Below are 19,221 nucleotides of genomic sequence, written 5' to 3' on the forward strand. Positions count from 1 at the left end.
AATGTATCCAGTGTGTCTTGTTACCTCTGCTCCCTGCTCCTAGAACCTTCTGGTCAAGCTAAGTTTGGATTTTCCTGTTTTGGTGTTTTGCTTTATTTGGTTTTTAGTCCAGCCTGCAGATATGTGATTCTTTGCTGCTGGTTGCTCTAGTGGGCTGAAATTGCTCCTCATGTACCATGAGTTGGCACATGAGTTTAAGTAATTTCAGGATGGTTTTTTGAAGGGTTTTTTGCTGACCGCGCAGTTCACTTTTGTATCCTCTGCTATCTAGCTTTAGCGGGCCTCATTTTGCTGAAACTGTTTTCATACTGCGTATGTGCTTTCCTCTCATTTCACCGTCATTATATGTGGGGGGCTGCTATTTCTGTGGGGTATTTCTCTGGAGGCAAGAGAGGTCTGTGTTTCTTCTAATAGGGGAAGTTAGATCTTCGGCTGGAGCGAGACGTCTAGGATCATCGTAGGCACGTTCCCCGGCTACTTTTATTTGTGTGTTAGGTTCAGGGTCGCGGTCAGCTCAGGTTCCATCGCCCTTGAGCTTGTTTGTATCTGTGCTTGTCCTTTAGTGATCCCCTGCCATTGGGATCATGACAGATACTCTCGAATACCCCCATGAAAAAGTTGGCATATGTAGGTGCCATCTGTGTCCCCATAGTAGAACCTCAAATATTTCTAAAATTAAATTCTGAACCCTCTAGGTCCTAGGATGAAGCTTCTATGGTTGTTGTCAATTCTGGTGCCTTTTCTGGGGTGGCTGGGGGCAGATGTTTTTAGCCAGGGGGGGCCCAATAACCATGGACCCTCTCCAGGCTATTAATATCTGCCCTCAGTCACTGGCTTTACCATTCTGGCGGAGAAAATTGCGCAGGAGCCCACGCCAATTTTTTCCGCGATGTAACCCTTTAATTTAATAGCTAGAGCGCCCAAATTTTGCACATACACACTAATAACATTAGTAGTGTGGAATATGCAAAAAAAAAAAAAAGGGATATGAGATGGTTTACTGCATGTAAACCAGGTCACATATCATGTCGGGTTTGTGAATGAGATAGCAAAAGTCGGCAATTGAATTACCGGCTTTTAAGCTATCTAGCGCTGTATGAGATATATATATATATATATATATATATATATATATATATATATATTTCCAGTATAAGGCTGGATCACATTAATGTGTTCTACGCTGAGTGCCTACGTCGGGGTTTCTGTGTAAATTACATAAAAATGCGATTCAGAGGGAACCATCCACCATAATGAGGTAGATGGAGACACTCCGCTTGGCATCTGCTCTGGTGGTAGCCATCATTTAGACATGCACAGACCTGTGGTAGCCAACAATTGTGCGTTAAGACACCTAAAATCATGGTACACCACCACAGCAACCAGTCCAAAGTGGCTCCAAGTGCCCCATGAGTGAGTGGTTTCATCAGGGGTTCTGTCTGAATCGTTGTTTTGGGCAATTTAGACGGAAACCACGATGTAAGCCTTCGGTGGAGAGCGCAGGATAAATTTGAGCTGAGCTTTCTTCCAATTTTTGGGAGGTAGAAAGAACAAATAGACAGCAGTACAAGAACAGTTCATATTTTTATTTTTGAGCTGTTCACCGTGCGGTATAAGTGATAAGGCGGATTTATTCTTCGGGTTGCTGCGATTACAGAGATGCCAGAATTACATTTTTTTTAGGTTGTACTGCTGTCACATAGTAAATATGTTTGTTTTAAAAAAAAAAAAATTTTTGTCGCCATATTCTGAGAGCTATAACTTTTTTATTTTTTGGTGAACAGAGCTGTATGAGCTATTATTTTTTGCGGGAAGAGTTGCAGATTTTTTTTTGCTACCATTTTGGGGCACATAATATTTTTTGATCACTTTTTAGTAACATAGTAACATAGTTAGTAAGGCCGAAAAAAGACATTTGTCCATCCAGTTCAGCCTATATTCCGTCATAATAAATCCCCAGATCTACGTCCTTTTACAGAACCTAATAATTGTATGATACAATATTGTTCTGCTCCAGGAAAACATCCAGGCCTCTCTTGAACCCCTCGACTGAGTTCGCCATCACCACCTCCTCAGGCAAGCAATTCCAGATTCTCACTGCCCTAACAGTAAAGAATCCTCTTCTATGTTGGTGGAAAAACCTTCTCTCCTCCAGACGCAAAGAATGCCCCCTTGTGCCCGTCACCTTCCTTGGTATATACAGATCCTCAGCGAGATATTTGTATTGTCCCCTTATATACTTATACATGGTTATTAGATCGCCCCTCAGTCGACTTTTTTCTAGACTAAATAATCCTAATTTCGCTAATCTATCTGGGTATTGTAGTTCTCCCATCCCCTTTATTAATTTTGTTGCCCTCCTTTGTACTCTCTCTAGTTCCATTATATCCTTCCTGAGCACCGGTGCCCAAAACTGGACACAGTACTCCATGTGCGGTCTAACTAGGGATTTGTACAGAGGCAGTATAATGCTCTCATCATGTGTATCCAGACCTCTTTTAATGCACCCCATGATCCTGTTTGCCTTGGCAGCTGCTGCCTGGCACTGGCTGCTCCAGGTAAGTTTATCATTAACTAGGATCCCCAAGTCCTTCTCCCTGTCAGATTTACCCAGTGGTTTCCCGTTCAGTGTGTAATGGTGATATTGATTCCTTCTTCCCATGTGTATAACCTTACATTTATCATTGTTAAACCTCATCTGCCACCTTTCAGCCCAAGTTTCCAACTTATCCAGATCCATCTGTAGCAGAATACTATCTTCTCTTGTATTAACTGCTTTACATAGTTTTGTATCATCTGCAAATATCGATATTTTACTGTGTAAACCTTCTACCAGATCATTAATGAATATGTTGAAGAGAACAGGTCCCAATACTGACCCCTGCGGTACCCCACTGGTCACAGCGACCCAGTTAGAGACTATACCATTTATAACCACCCTCTGCTTTCTATCACTAAGCCAGTTACTAACCCATTTACACACATTTTCCCCCAGACCAAGCATTCTCATTTTGTGTACCAACCTCTTGTGCGGCACGGTATCAAACGCTTTGGAAAAATCGAGATATACCACGTCCAATGACTCACCGTGGTCCAGCCTATAGCTTACCTCTTCATAAAAATTGATTAGATTGGTTTGACAGGAGCGATTTCTCATAAACCCATGCTGATATGGAGTTAAACAGTTATTCTCATTGAGATAATCCAGAATAACATCCCTCAGAAACCCTTCAAATATTTTACCAACAATAGAGGTTAGACTTACTGGCCTATAATTTCCAGGTTCACTTTTAGAGCCCTTTTTGAATATTGGCACCACATTTGCTATGCGCCAGTCCTGCGGAACAGACCCTGTCGCTATAGAGTCCCTAAAAATAAGAAATAATGGTTTATCTATTACATTACTTAGTTCCCTTAGTACTCGTGGGTGTATGCCATCCGGACCCGGAGATTTATCTATTTTAATCTTATTTAGCCGGTTTCGCACCTCTTCTTGGGTTAGATTGGTGACCCTTAATATAGGGTTTTCATTGTTTCTTGGGATTTCACCTAGCATTTCATTTTCCACCGTGAATACCGTGGAGAAGAAGGTGTTTAATATGTTAGCTTTTTCCTCGTCATCTACAACCATTCTTTCCTCACTATTTTTTAAGGGGCCTACATTTTCAGTTTTTATTCTTTTACTATTGATATAGTTGAAGAACAGTTTGGGATTAGTTTTACTCTCCTTAGCAATGTGCTTCTCTGTTTCCTTTTTGGCAGCTTTAATTAGTTTTTTAGATAAAGTATTTTTCTCCCTATAGTTTTTTAGAGCTTCAATGGTGCCATCCTGCTTTAGTAGTGCAAATGCTTTCTTTTTACTGTTAATTGCCTGTCTTACTTCTTTGTTTAGCCACATTGGGTTTTTCCTATTTCTAGTCCTTTTATTCCCACAAGGTATAAACCGCTTACACTGCCTATTTAGGATGTTCTTAAACATTTCCCATTTATTATCTGTATTCTCATTTCTGAGGATATTGTCCCAGTCTACCAGATTAAGGGCATCTCTAAGCTGGTCAAACTTTGCCTTCCTAAAGTTCAGTGTTTTTGTGACTCCCTGACAAGTCCCCCTAGTGAAAGACAGGTGAAACTGTACAATATTGTGGTCGCTATTTCCTAGATGCCCAACCACCTGCAGATTTGTTATTCTGTCAGGTCTATTAGATAGTATTAGGTCTAAAAGTGCTGCTCCTTTTAACTTAACTTTTTAGTTATATTGTTCAGACATAGAATGAGAAAAAACAGCAATTTAGTTGTTGAACAGCGCAAACAATAAAAACAATAAGCAGTGATAAGACCGATTTGTTCGTCGGGTTGGTAGGATTACATTTTTGGCGTGTTTTTTTTTTTATGAAGTTCACAATGTGGAATAAATAACATGCCAGTTTTATAGAGTGGGTTGTTTTGGCTGCGGCGATACCAATTATGTGTATTTTTTTTTGTTTTATCGCAAATGCTGTGTTTTGAGTGGTTAAACTGCTTTTCAGGATTTGTGTGTTTTTCTTTTACATATTTTATTTTACTTTTTTTTGTTTAGTCCCAGTGTGGAATATGTATAATTTTTACTTTGATCACTGGTCTCATACACTGCAGTACTCGTGCACTGCAGTATATGAGACTGTCGGTGTTTCACTGACTGTGCCTGTGAGACTCAGCTTTCAGGATCATACTCATTTGCGAGAAAAAAAAGAACGAGTGCAAACCAATAAAAAAATCATCGGATTGCACACTGACCAATGTTATTCAATGGGTTATATCTCATCTGCGATTTTTTTCTCAGCTGAAATCGGACTGAGAAAAACTTGCAACATGCTGCGATTTGCCGCGTATCTGAGACGAGACTTGCCAATGCAAGAAAATAGATAAAGAAATAAATGGCACAGCACTTGGACCATTCGAGTGCCATCCGACAGATGTCCTTGGAAAAGCCGGCAATTCATCTGCTGTGCACAGTAAAATCACCGCAGGAAACGCCTGCTACCAGCAGAGACACTTAGCAGCGTGTGCTCAGTGTCTCCCTGTTATCTCCTATTACCTATCCAACGGCACCACGAGCGTGAGAAAGTTCTCCTGCTGTCGATGCCGTCAGAAAGGTCCTGGGAGATCACAGCCAATGAGCTCACTTCACCTATATAACGTCAGCGCGAGCTCCGTGGGAAAATGTCACCGCCCTATAAGTTCATGTTAAAGTCGCACTGCATTCGGATGTAAATTGGACACTAGGTGTGAAAAATCGCATTGTACTCGCATGACACTCATGCGCTTTTTTGGTCCAGGTGTCGGAACTTTTTTTCCCACACATACGAGTATGAGCCCTGTACCTGGATCTCACTCGCAACCATAACTTGGGGTCATCAAATGACCTCAGGGTACCATGGTAACCATAGAGACACGCAATTCTTATCACGGGGATCTGATGGTTACTAAGGGGGTCTTGTGACTTTCTTGCAAACACTTAAATACCGTTGTCGCGCTTGACAACGGTGTTTAATGGACTAATCAGCCCCAATCAGCTTAAAAACCCATAGCATTTGCGGAAACCAGATGGCGATATTCCCGATCACTGTTTTTCTGCTAGCAGAACAGCAAATAAGCGCTTTTCCTTCTTCTTTTAGATATATAGGAATTAATGTGACTCTCGGAGCAGCTGCTGCTGGACGTTCTTATCGGCCTCCTTAAAGGTATGTGCACACGTTGCGGATTCTCTGCGGATCTGCAGCGTTTTTTTTGCGGTGCAGAAACGCTGCAGATCCGCAATTGATTTACTGTACAATGTAAATCAATGAGAAAAAAAAATGCTGTGCACACTTCGCGGAAAATCCGCTGAGGAAATGCTGCGGACCGCTGCGGTTTAAAAGAAGTAACATGTCACTTCTTTTTTGTGAATCTGCAGCATTTTTGTACCCACTCCATTATAGAAAACTGCAGGGGTAAAAACCGCAGCAAATCCGCAAGAAAACCGCAGCAAAAAAGCACAAAAACACCGCGACAAATCCGCAGGTGCGTTTTCTGCAAGGAGAGGCAGAATCTGCACCAGAAATTCCTAAGGCTGGCTTCACACTGCGTTGCAAGCATAAACGCGGTGTAACATAGTCCGTTAAGGCCGCCATTAATTCCTATGTCGGACGCATCGCTAGTGCACACCCACAATGGGCGTGCGCTAGCGATGTGCCGTCATTGAGCGATGGACCCTGAGGCGCGGGCTGCAGTGTTTCTGGGTCCATCACTGCTAGCGCGACGGAGAATGTCGGCACTTGCGTCAGCAGCCCGTTCATGTATGTGTTGAACGGGCTGCTGTTTAATGCAATGTGAACCCGGCATAAGCCTAATCCGCAACGTGTGCACATAGCCTAATAGTTGTGCATTTCATAACCCCACAAGGTGAGCGAATATCACACCAATGCCCCATGTATCCGGTCAGTCCCCCATAGTGCGCTCTTATGTCACCCCACAGCCTATTACCGCCATCTCGGTGCCCATGTGAAGCTCAGCTCCAGGCTCAGCACCTGTATAACAAAACATGTAATGGTAATAATGTTCTGGGAGATCTCCAAGGGGGCAAATACTTATGGCCCCGACTGTATGAGGCGCACAGGGGTCACTGTCCTCAGCCGTCTGTAACCCGGATATTAGCGGCTCAGACAGGTCCGATGTGGCGACAGATTCCCCTAATGCTGCGCCATAAAGAATGGAGGCCGAGCACAAACCCCCCAGACACCCAGGACTGCAGAGCCCGATCTCAGGGTCTCCGGGTCACAGGTCAGACCCCAGCGACCAGCAACTGGGGGGGAACGTGTGTATTCAGGGGGAAAACGGAACAGCACAGAGATGGGAAAGGCCATTTATTATACGGGGAGGAAAAATGGCCGAGTGTGACCAGCGGCTAATCCTGATAGAGAATAACGGGGCTCCAGCACCTACCTCCACCTGCAGAGCCGCACTCCACATATATGGCTGTTCTGTGCACACAGGACCTGTGATGAGGTCACAGGAGGGGAGGAGTCGGGGGTCACATGATCAGGGGCCTCAGTGTATGCAGGACTCTGCTGTGCTGGTTGTCATGGTGCTGGATGAGGGGAAGTTTATGTGTGGGGTCAGGAGGGGTTTACAGTGTGGGTGTAGCGGAGCCGTGTGTGTACAAGGTGTACGGAACGGAGCTGTGTGTGTACGAGGTGTACGGAGCGGAGCCGCGTGTGTACGAGGTGTACGGAACAGAGCCGCGTGTGTACGAGGTGTACGGAGCGGAGCCGTGTGTACGAGCTGTACGGAGCGAAGCCGTGTGTGTACGAGGTGTACGGAACAGAGCCGCGTGTGTACGAGGTGTACGGAGCGGAGCCGTGTGTACGAGCTGTACGGAGCGGAGCCGTGTGTATACGAGGTGTATGGAGCAGAGCCGTGTGTACGAGGTGTACGGAGCGAAGCCGTGTGTGTACGAGGTGTACGGAGCAGAGCCAAGTGTGTACAAGGTGTACAGAGCGAAGCCGTGTGTGTACATGGTGTACGGAGCGGAGCCGCATGTGTACGGAGCTGAGACGCGTGTGTATGAGGTTTACGGAGGGGAGCCGTGTGTGTACAAGGTGTGCGGAGCGGAGCTGTGTGTACGGGGTGTACGGAGCAGAGTCGTGTGTGTACGGAGCGGAGCCGTGTGTATACGAGGTGTATGGAGCAGAGCCGTGTGTACGAGGTGTACGGAGTAGAGCCGTGTGTGTACAAGGTGTACAGAGCGAAGCCGTGTGTGTACATGGTGTACGGAGCTGAGACGCATGTGTATGAGGTTTACGGAGGGGAGCTGTGTGTGTACAAGGTGTGCGGAGCGGAGCTGTGTGTGTACGGGGTGTACGGAGCAGAGTCGTGTGTGTACGAGGTGTACACAGCGGAACCGTGTGTGTACGAGGTGTTCAGAGCAGAGCTGTGTGTGTGTGAGATTTAAGGAGTCGAGCCAGCATCGGACTAGAGCACTTTGGGCCCACCAGAGAAAATCATCCTTGGGGCCCACTATGTAGCTACATAGAAATAAATACAAGATCACCAATTGTGCGGTAAAACATGCTAATATCAGGGTATACTATAAAGTAGTAAATGTCTTAATTATGTAGCAGGGGTTGGGGTAGCCCCCCTCATAGAATATAAAGTAGCCCCCTCATATAGGATAATGTAGCCCTCTCACAGAATATAATGCAGCCCTCATATAGAATATAATGCAACCCCCTCATAAGGTATAATGCAGCCCCCTATAGAAAATAATGTAGCCCCCTCGGAGTATATGCAGGCCCTTCAAATAGTATAATACAGCCCCCCCACAGAATATAATGTTGCCCCCTCAGAGTATATGCAGGCCCCTCTTAAGGTATAATGCATATGTAGCCCCTTCATGGAATATAGTGCAGCCCCCCCACAGAACATAATGTAGCTCCCTCATAAGGTATCATGCTGCCCCCCCTCATAGGGTATTATGCTTCCCACTCTCATAGGGTATCATGCTGCCCCACCTAATAAGGTATCATGCTGCCCCCCCCCTTATAGGGTATCATGCTGCCCCACTTCATAAGCTATCACCCTGCCCCCCTCATAGGATATCATGCTTCCCCCCATAGGGTATCATACTGCCCCCCCTCATAAGCTATCATGCTGCCCCCCTTCATAGGGTATCATGCTGCCCCCCTCATAGGGTCTCATGCTTCCCCCCTCATAGGGTTTCATGCTGCCCCCGTAATAAGGTATTATGCTGCACCCCTTATAGGGTATCATGCTGCCCCCCTCATAGGGTATCATGCTTCTGCCCATCATAGGGAATCATGCATCCCCCACATCATATGGGTATCATGCTTCCCCCCATAGGATAGGATATCATGCTGCCCCCCATAGGGTATCATGCAGTTCACCCCCCCCAAAGGGCATCATGCAGCTCACCCCCCATAGGGTGTAGCTCCCCCCATAGGGTATCATGCAGCTCCCTCCCCATAGGGTATCATGGAGCTCCCCCATTGGGTATAATGCAGCTCCCTCCCCATAGGGTATGATGCAGCTCCCTCCCCATAGGGTATCATGCAGCTCACACCCCATAGGGTATCATGCAGCTCCCTCCCCATAGGATATCATGCAGCTCACCCCCATAGGGTACCATGCAGCTACCCCCATGCAACCAGGACTCACTGATATATGTAAAAAAAAAAAAAACACACAATACTCACCTCTCCTCGCTCCCGGCGGCGGCTCTGCTGCGATATCAGGAGGTGCGCTGCAGTCGGCCTCGCACACAGCTGGCACACGATGAAGTGATATCATCGCGCACCCGCTGTGAGTCAGAGGCGCGGGGAATGATGGGAGAGGGAGCATCATCTGACTCCTCCTTTAATGCGCACAGGGGGGGCGGCGCTGAAACCCGGACCCCTGGCTTAAGGTCCATAGCGGCCGCGTGGGCTTGGGTCCCTTGAGGGAGCGGGGGCCCTGGTCTGTAGGCCCTGATAGCGGGCAGTGTTAGCTGCAGCTTGTGGCAAACAGTGCCTACTATTACAGTGAAATGAAGTCACTCCTCTCCACGCCCATGAGAGCGTAAATATTCATTTCACTTTTAGCAGCGGGAACAGGCTTCTGCCTCCTGTCACCCGCTGCTGCTGCTCCATAGTTGTTTTTTTCAGCCATATTCTGAGAGCTATAACTTTTTTATTTTTTGGTGAACAGAGCTGTATGAGCTATTATTTTTTGCAGGAAAAGTTGCAGATTTTTTGGTACAATTTTGGGACACAATATTTTTTTATCACTTTTTAATCATATTTTTCAGACATAGAATGAAAAAAACAGTAATTCAGTTGTTGAACAGCGCAAAAAATAAAAACAATAAGCGGTAAAAGTGATAAGACCGATTTGTTCATCAGGTAGGTAGGATTAGATTTTTTTGGCGTGTTGTTTTTTTTTTATGGAGTTCACAATGCGGAATAAATAACGTGCCAGTTTTATAGAGCGGGTCGTTTTGGCTGCAGCGATACCAGTTATGTGTACTTTTTTTGTTTTATCACAAATGCTGTGTTTTGAGTGGTGAAACGGCTTTTTGGGATTTTTGTGTGCTTTTTTTTCTGTTTTTTTTTTACTTGTTTACATATTTTATTTTACTTTTTTGCTCGTCCCAGTGTGGGATATGTATAAATTTTACTTTCATCACTGGTCTCTGTCACGCTTCACACCGTGACTGTCACCCCTACGTCACAGATCGGGGTGACCTTAGGCCAACTAACAGCTATCACATGTGCAGGGGGGCTTATCTTAGCTATCCCTCCACTACTACACTGTGATGAAAACACACACAAGGCTATTGACCTCTTAGTTTACCGCAGGGGCTTATTTTAGTTATCCCACTGCTCCTACAATATAACACGAACTGCAGGGATTTATGTATATCCCGCTTTACAGTTCCGCTTGAAAACTTGCAGCTCTCTGGCGCCCCCTTACCCTCAGGTCAGATTAGGTACTGCACCTAGGGTAATTAGTCGCCAGAAAGGCTGCCTGCTATGTACTGGCTATTGGGCACGCTGCAGCGAGGCGATATAACTACTCCCACTCAGGCAGGAACAATAATTATCAACGCCGCCGTCGCTACAACGACTCCCAAAGGCACAGAACAAGGTATGCTGCTGGAGCGCCCCCAGACGCAGGGCCGCGGGGTACTCGGTACCGGTCCTCTCTGTCTTGGTCCTGGGGTTGTCACGGTGGCTGGACCCGGTCCGTGACCCTGCTAAGGGGCTTCCAATGAAAGGTGATGCAAGTTTGTCAAGGTTTCGTGACGCCACCTGTGGTGTTCGGTCAGGGTGACCGACGCTGCTTGGGGCCCACTGGGGTGGTGTTATGGCAGCTAGATGGTTTACCTTCCCACAGGTGAAGTGCTTCCCCAGGGCTTCCCAGTAGTGTAGGTGGTAATGATGCGAGGTGCGGTTAATAACGAGGACACAGGGTTGCAGTCTCTTTACCTTTTACTGAAGGCTTCGGGATCCGCAATCCAGAGCACTGTTAACAGGGCTGGCTGAGACCGGCCGGTCCGAAGGCACATCCAGAGTTCCCTTTGCAGGTGGAAATCGTTGCCTACCAACTAGCGCCTGTGTGTTGTAGTCCTTCCCTGCTGAGCACCACGGGATAGTCCTCACAACTCTCGTTTCAGTTCTTTCTCTTCTCCGTCCCCCAAGTTTATCTGGCTAGGACGCACCCGTATGACGGGAAGGCTCGGAGCTATTCTGGGACCCTAGAGATTCCCCTCTCCACATTTGCCCCTATGTCTGCTTAGGTGATGTTAGGTACACAGCCAACCTGTAATCAACTGTCCTGCCGCTGTTTGAAGTAATGCTTGGAGTCAGTTACTTCCTCGGCGTTCCGGCCACCGGCTACGCGCCTCAGTAGGATGTTGCCATTCTCGGGGCACGACTCCTACTGGTTCTATCTCCTTGTGCTGTGATCTCGTTTCTCACTTCTCCACAATATACTTCGCTTCGTGTCCTTTCTTAGGATGCCGCCGCAAGGTAGTGCAGGCGCTGCTCCGTCACGTTCTGTCCTTTCTGCTAGGTACCTGCCAGAAACCCACCCCTGACAGGTCCTCCCTGGAGCTCTCCCAGGCTGCGTTCTCCCTAACTTCCTGTCCAACTCCCAGTTTTACCAGAGTGTGAGGAGTGGCCTAATACATAGAGCCTTTTGCTCCCCCTGGTGGCCGGAGTGTGAAGTGTAATGTGTGACTGTGATACCTGGTCAGGTGAACTCCTTTAGTGCAATCAGACATAACATCACTCCCCATAGTGAATTAAATATATATATGTCACAGTACACACGTAATTTGAAAATCAAAAATCTCAGTATGAAAAAAGACAATTCTATATATATAGAGTATAGAGAACCACCCGGGTGTGCTGTGCAAAGCTACAGTGAACCCCACTGTGAGGAAGAGGCTATAAGACCAACACAATACCACACGGATCAAAGAGCAGAAAAATTATACAAAGGCATGGGATAAATAATATATGGCTTTATTAATAGGATGCCTTTATATAACAAGAATCAATATAATATAAAAAAAATATTTTTAAAAACATAAATGAAATATGCGCAGTAACAGGATATATTGAGCTGTGTATATTGTATACAGTAGTAACACCACCACAATACCAGGATTCTTTCAAAATTATAGGCTATACCAAAATACGTGAAAAAGAAAAAATAATTAAAATAAAAAACTATAAAACACAATTTATACCAATAAAACAATAATCATATGTAATTTTTGCCTACATGGCAAATAAAGTGACCAAGTGTCGACAAAATAAAAAAATCTCCTAGTGCAAAAATTCAATTATGGTACTGTCTCACACATATAGTGCATATTGCACAAATATAATCCAGCCTAGTAAAAAAAGGTGTTGCAAACCTTATAGGGGCCCGCAAATAAGTAACCCTATATGTATCAAGGGCAGTATGTGAAAAAAACAGGAACTAGAAAAAGCTGCCGTGGAATATAATAAAGTGCAAGTTTCTACTGAGAAACTAAAGTGCACACGTGCAGTGACCCACAATTAAAAGCAGCGTAGCGTTTCCAAAGTGAGTGTGATAAAAACCGTGCAGCAGTATAGCCTAAAAAATAGATTTCTATATACCTGAGGGGGTTAAATCCTGTGTATGCGCTCACCCGACGCGCGTTTCGGAACGTATGTCTTCCTTCGTCACCCCTGACGAAGGAAGACATACGTCACCCCTGACGAAGGAAGACATACGTTCCGAAACGCGCGTCGGGTGAGCGCATACACAGGATTTAACCCCCTCAGGTATATAGAAATCTATTTTTTAGGCTATACTGCTGCACGGTTTTTATCACACTCACTTTGGAAACGCTACGCTGCTTTTAATTGTGGGTCACTGCACGTGTGCACTTTAGTTTCTCAGTAGAAACTTGCACTTTATTATATTCCACGGCAGCTTTTTCTAGTTCCTGTTTTTTTCACATGCTGCCCTTGATACATATAGGGTTACTTATTTGCGGGCCCCTATAAGGTTTGCAACACTTTTTTTTACTAGGCTGGATTATATTTGTGCAATATGCACTATATGTGTGAGACAGTACCATAATTGAATTTTTGCACTAGGAGATTTTTTTATTTTGTCGACACTTGGTCACTTTATTTGCCATGTAGGCAAAAATTACATATGATTATTGTTTTATTGGTATAAATTGTGTTTTATAGTTTTTTATTTTAATTATTTTTTCTTTTTCACGTATTTTGGTATAGCCTATAATTTTGAAAGAATCCTGGTATTGTGGTGGTGTTACTACTGTATACAATATACACAGCTCAATATATCCTGTTACTGCGCATATTTCATTTATGTTTTTAAAAATATTTTTTTAATATTATATTGATTCTTGTTATATAAAGGCATCCCATTAATAAAGCCATATATTATTTATCCCATGCCTTTGTATAATTTTTCTGCACTTTGATCCGTGTGGTATTGTGTTGGTCTTATAGCCACTCCCCATAGTGGCAGAGCGATATTACTGCAACGACCAGGACTCTGGGGCGCTGCACTGCCACCAGATTTGATTAAACGGGTCCGAAGCTAGCCCAAAACAGTAGCATAATTCCCTTCAGAAGACTTAGGGTACGTTTTGGAGCAGGAAGAACGAAGCTAGTAATTTAACCCCTTTACCCCCAAGGGTGGTTTGCACGTTAACCCCTTTCTGCCATCAGACGTACTATTCCGTCCATGTGGGGTGGGCTTTACTTCCCACAGATGGAATAGTACGTCATAGGCGATCGGCCGCGCTCACGGGGGGAGCGCCGCCGATCGCGGCCGGGTGTCAGCTGCTTATCGCAGCTGACATCCGGCACTATGTGCCAGGAGCGGTCACGGACCGCCCCCGGCACATTAACCCCCGGCACACCGCGTTCAAACATGATCGCGATGTGCCGGCGGTGCAGGGAAGCTTCCCGCAGGGAGGGGGCTCCCTGCGGGCTTCCCTGAGACCCCAGCAGCAACGCGATGTGATCGCGTTGCTCCGGGGGTCTCTCACCTCCTCCCTGCAGAAAGTCCCGGATCCAAGATGGCCGCGGATCCGGGTCCTTCAGGGAGGGAGGTGGCTTACCAAGTGCCTGCTCAGAGCAGGCACTTGGTAACGCTGCAGTGCTGTTTGACAGATCGGTGATCTGTCAGAGTGCTATGCAAACTGGCAGATCACCGATCTGTATTGTCCACCCCTGGGACAAAGTAAAAAAGTAAAAAAAATTTTTTACAAGTGTGTAAAAAAAAAAAAAAAATCCTAAATAATGAAAAAAAAAAAAAAAATTATTCCCATAAATACATTTCTTTATCTAATTAAAAGAAAAAACAAAACAATAAAAGTACACATATTTAGTATTGCCGCGTCCGTAACGACCCGACCTATAAAGCTGGCCCACTAGTTAACCCCTTCAGTAAACACCGTAAGAAAAAAAAAAAAAAAACGAGGCAAAAAACAACGCTTTATTATCATACCGCCGAACAAAAAGTGGAATAACACGCGATCAAAAAGACAGATATATATAACCATGGTACCGCTGAAAGCGTCATCTTGTCCCGCAAAAAATGAGCCACCATACAAAATCATCAGCGAAAAAATAAAAAAGTTATAGTCCTCAGAATAAAGCGATGCAAAAATAATTATTTTTTCTATAAAATAGTTTTTATCGTATAAAAGCGCCAAAACATAAAAAAATGATATAAATGAGGTGTCGCTGTAATCGTACTGACCCGAAGAATAAAACTGCTTTATCAATTTTACCAAACGCGGAACGGTATAAACGCCTCCCCCAAAAGAAATTCATGAATAGCTGGTTTTTGCTAATTCTGCCTCACAAAAATCGGAATAAAAAACGATCAAAAAATGTCACGTGCCCGAAAGTGTTACCAATAAAAACGTCAACTCGTCCCGCAAAAAACAAGACCTCACATGACTCTGTGGACTCAAATATGGAAAAATTATAGCTCTCAAAATGTGGTAACGCAAAAAATATTTTTTGCAATAAAAAGCGTCTTTCAGTGAGTGACGGCTGCCAATCATAAAAATCCGCTAAAAAACCCGCTATAAAAGTAAATCAAACCCCCCTTCATTACCCCCTTAGTTAGGGAAAAAAAAAAAATTAAAAAAATGTATTTATTTCCATTTTCCCATTAGGGCTAGGGCTAGGGCTAGGGTTAGGGTTAGGGCTAGGGTTAGGGCTAGGGTTAGGGTTAGGGCTAGGGCTAGGGTTAGGGCTAGGGTTAGGGTTAGGGCTAGGGTTAGGACTATGGTTAGGGTTAGGGGTAGGGTTAGGGCTAGGGTTAGAGCTAGGGTTAGGACTAGGGTTAGGGCTAGGGTTAAGGCTACAGTTAGGGTTAAGGCTACATTTAGGGTTAAGGCTACAGTTAGGGTTAAGGCTACAGTTAGGGTTAAGGCTACAGTTAGGGTTGGGGCTACAGTTAGGGTTAGGGTTTGGATTACATTTGCGGTTGGGATTAGGATTAGGGGTGTGTCTGGGTTAGAGGTGTGGTTAGGGTTACCTTTGGAATTAGGGTTAGGGGTGTGTTTGGGTTAGGGTTTCAGTTATAATTGGGGGGTTTCCACTGTTTAGACACATCAGGGACTCTCCAAACGCGACATGGCGTCCGAACTCAATTCCAGCCAATTCTGCGTTGAAAAAGTAAAACAGTGCTCCTTCCCTTCCGAGCTCTCCCGTGTGCCCAAACCGGAGTTCACCCCAACATATGGGGTATCAGCGTACTCAGGACAAATTGGACAACAACTTTTGGGGTCCAATTTCTCATGTTACCCTTGGGAAAATACAAAACTGGGGGCTAAAAAATAAGTTTTGTGGGAAAAAAAAGATTTTTTAATTTTCACGGCTCTGCGTTATAAACTGTAGTGAAACACTTGGGGGTTCAAAGTTCTCACAACACATCTAGATAAGTTCCTTTGGGGGTCTAGTTTCCAATATGGGGTCACTTGTGGGGGGTTTCTACTGTTTACGTACATTAGGGGCTCTGCAAACGCAATGTGACGCCTGCAGACCATTCCATCTAAGTCTGTATTTCAAATGGCGCTCCTTCCCTTCCGAGCCTTCCCATGCGCCCAAACGGTGGTTCCCCCCACATATGGGGTATCAGCGCACTCAGGACAAATTGCACAACAAATTTTGGGGTCCAATTTCTCCTGTTACCCTCGAGAAAATACAAAACTGGGGGCTAAAAAATAATTTTGGGGGGAATTTTTTTTTTTATTTTCACGGCTCTGCGTTAGAAACTGTAGTGAAACACTTGGGGGCTCAAAGTTCTCACAACACATCTAGATAAGTTCCTTTGGGGGTCTAGTTTCCAATATGGGGTCACTTGTGGGGGGTTTCTACAGTTTAGGTACATTAGGGGCTCTGCAAATGCAATGTGACGCCTGCAGACCATTCCATCTAAGTCTGTATTTCAAATGGCGCTCCTTCACTTCCGAGCCTTCCCATGCGCCCAAACGGTGGTTCCCCCCCACATATGGGGTATCAGCGCACTCAGGACAAATTGGACAACAAATTTTGGGGTCCAATTTCTCTTGTTACCCTTGGGAAAATACAAAACTTGGGGCTAAAAAATAATATTTGTGGGAAAAAATTTTTGTTTTATTTTTACGGCTCTGCATTATAAACTTCTGTGAAGCACTTGGTGGGTCAAAGTGCTCACCACACCTCTAGATAAGTTCCTTAGGGGGTCTACTTTCCAAAATGGTGTCACTTGTGGGGGGGTTTCAATGTTTAGGCACATCAGTGGCTCTTCAAACGCAATATGGCGTCCCATCTCAATTCCTATCAATTTTGCATTGAAAGGTCAAACGGCGCTCCTTCCCTTCCGAGGTCTCCCATGCGCCCAAACAGTGGTTTACCCCCACATATGGGGTATCAGAGTACTCAGGACAAATTGTGCAACAACTTTTTGGTTCCAATTTCTTCTCTTACCATTGGGAAAATAAAAAATTGGGGGCGAAAAGATAATTTTTGTGAAAAAAAAAATATTTTTTATTTTTACGGTTCTGCATTATAAACTTCTGTGAAGCACTTGGTGGGTCAAAGTGCTCACGACACCTCTAGATAAGTTCCTTAGGGGGTCTACTTTCCAAAATGGTGTCACTTGTGGGGGGTTTCAATGTTTAGGCACATCAGTGGCTCTCCGAACGCAACATGGCGTCCCATCTCAATTCCAGTCAATTTTGCATTAAAAAGTCAAATGGCGCTCCTTCACTTCCAAGCTCTGTCATGCGCCCAAACAGTGGTTTACCTCCACTTATGGGGTATCGGCGTACTCAGGACAAATTGTACAACAAGGTTTGGGGTCCATTTTCTCCTGTAACTCTTGGCAAAATAAAACAAATTGGAGCTGAAGTAAATTTTTTTGTGAAAAAAAAGTTAAATGTTAATTTTTATTTAAACATTCCAAAAATTCCTGTGAAACACCTGAAGGGTTAATAAACTTCTTGAATGTGGTTTTGAGAACCTTGAGGGGTGCAGCTTTTAGAATGGTGTCACACTTGGGTATTTTCTATCATATAGACCCCTCAAAATGACTTCAAATGAGATGTGGTCCCTAAAATAAAATGGTGTTGTAAAAATGAGAAATTGCTGGTCAACTTTTAACCCTTATAACTCCCTAACAAAAAAAAATTTTGGTTCCAAAATTGTGCTGATGTAAAGTAGACATGTGGGAAATGTTATTTATTAAGTATTTTGTGTGACATATCTCTGTGATTTAATTGCATAAAAATTCAAAGTTGGAAAATTGCAAAATTTTCAAAATTTTCGCCATGTTTCCATTTTTTTCACAAATAAACGCAGGTACTATCAAAGAATTTTTACCACTATCATGAAGTACAATATGTCACAAAAAAAAAAATGTCAGAATCACTGGGATCCGTTGAAGCGTTCCAGAGTTATAACCTCATAAAGGGACAGTGGTCAGAATTGTAAAAATTGGCCCGGTCCATAACGTGCAAACCACCCTTGGGGGTAAAGGGGTTAATGACCGGGCCAATTTTTACAATTCTGACCACTGTCCCTTTATGAGGTTATAACTCAGGAACGCTTCAACGGATCCCAGTGATTCTGACATTGTTTTCTCGTGACATATTGTACTTCATGACAATGGTAAAAATTCTTTGATAGTACCTGCGTTTATTTGTGAAAAAAATGGAAATTTGGCGAAAATTATGAAAATTTCGCAATTTTCCAACTTTGAATTTTTATGCAATTAAATCACAGAGATATGTCACACAAAATACTTAATAAATAACATTTCCCACATGTCTACTTTACATCAGCACAATTTTGGAACCAAAATTTTTTTTTGTTAGGGAGTTATAAGGGTTAAAAGTTGACCAGCAATTTCTCATTTTTCCAACACCATTTTTTTTAGGGACCACATCTCATTTGAAGTCATTTTGAGGGGTCTATATGATATAAAATACCCAAGTGTGACACCATTCTAAAAGCTGCACCCCTCAAGGTTCTCAAAACCACATTCAAGAAGTTTATTAACCCTTCAGGTGTTTCACAGGAATTTTTGGAATGTTTAAATAAAAATTAACATTTAACTTTTTTTCACACAAAATTTAATTCAGCTCCAATTTGTTTTATTTTACCAAGGGTAACAGGAGAAAATGGACCCCAAACATTGTTGTACAATTTGTCCTGAGTACGCCAATACCCCACATGTGGGGGTAAACCACTGTTTGGGCGCATGGCAGAGCTCGGAAGCGAAGGAGCGCCATTTGACTTTTCAATGCAAAATTGACTGGAATTGAGATGGGACACCATGTTTCGTTTGGAGAGCCCCTGATGTGCCTAAACATTGAAACCCCCAACAAGTGACACCATTTTGGAAAGTAGACCCCCTAAGGAACTTATCTAGAGGTGTGGTGAGCACTTTGACCCACCAAGTGCTTCACAGAAGTTTATAATGTAGAACCGTAAAAATAAAAAATCATATTTTTTCACAAAAATTATCTTTTCGCCCCCAATTTTTTATTTTCCCAAGGGTAAGAGAAGAAATTGGACCCCAAAAGTTGTTGTACAATTTGTCCTGAGTACGCTGATAGCCCATATGTGGGGGTAAACCACTGTTTGGGCGGATGGGAGAGCTCGGAAGGGAAGGAGCGCCGTTTAACTT

The 19,221-nt window shown here is 44.1% G+C and overlaps 1 protein-coding gene across 1 annotated transcript in view; it reads right to left on the minus strand.

Moving 5' to 3' along the window:
* LOC138663735 (zinc finger protein 678-like) overlaps positions 1-7,011 on the minus strand; it is a 65,614-nt gene extending 58,603 nt beyond the window's left edge. Inside the window, exon 1 of the mRNA XM_069750060.1 lies at positions 6,961-7,011. Within this exon, the coding sequence (XP_069606161.1) occupies positions 6,961-6,987 (27 nt within the window). The 5' untranslated portion in view covers positions 6,988-7,011. The remainder of the gene's footprint in view (positions 1-6,960) is intronic.
* Between the last annotated feature and the right edge of the window lie 12,210 nt (positions 7,012-19,221).

The sequence above is a fragment of the Ranitomeya imitator genome, chromosome 2 (assembly GCF_032444005.1).
Source record: "Ranitomeya imitator isolate aRanImi1 chromosome 2, aRanImi1.pri, whole genome shotgun sequence".
NCBI lineage: Eukaryota > Metazoa > Chordata > Amphibia > Anura > Dendrobatidae > Ranitomeya > Ranitomeya imitator.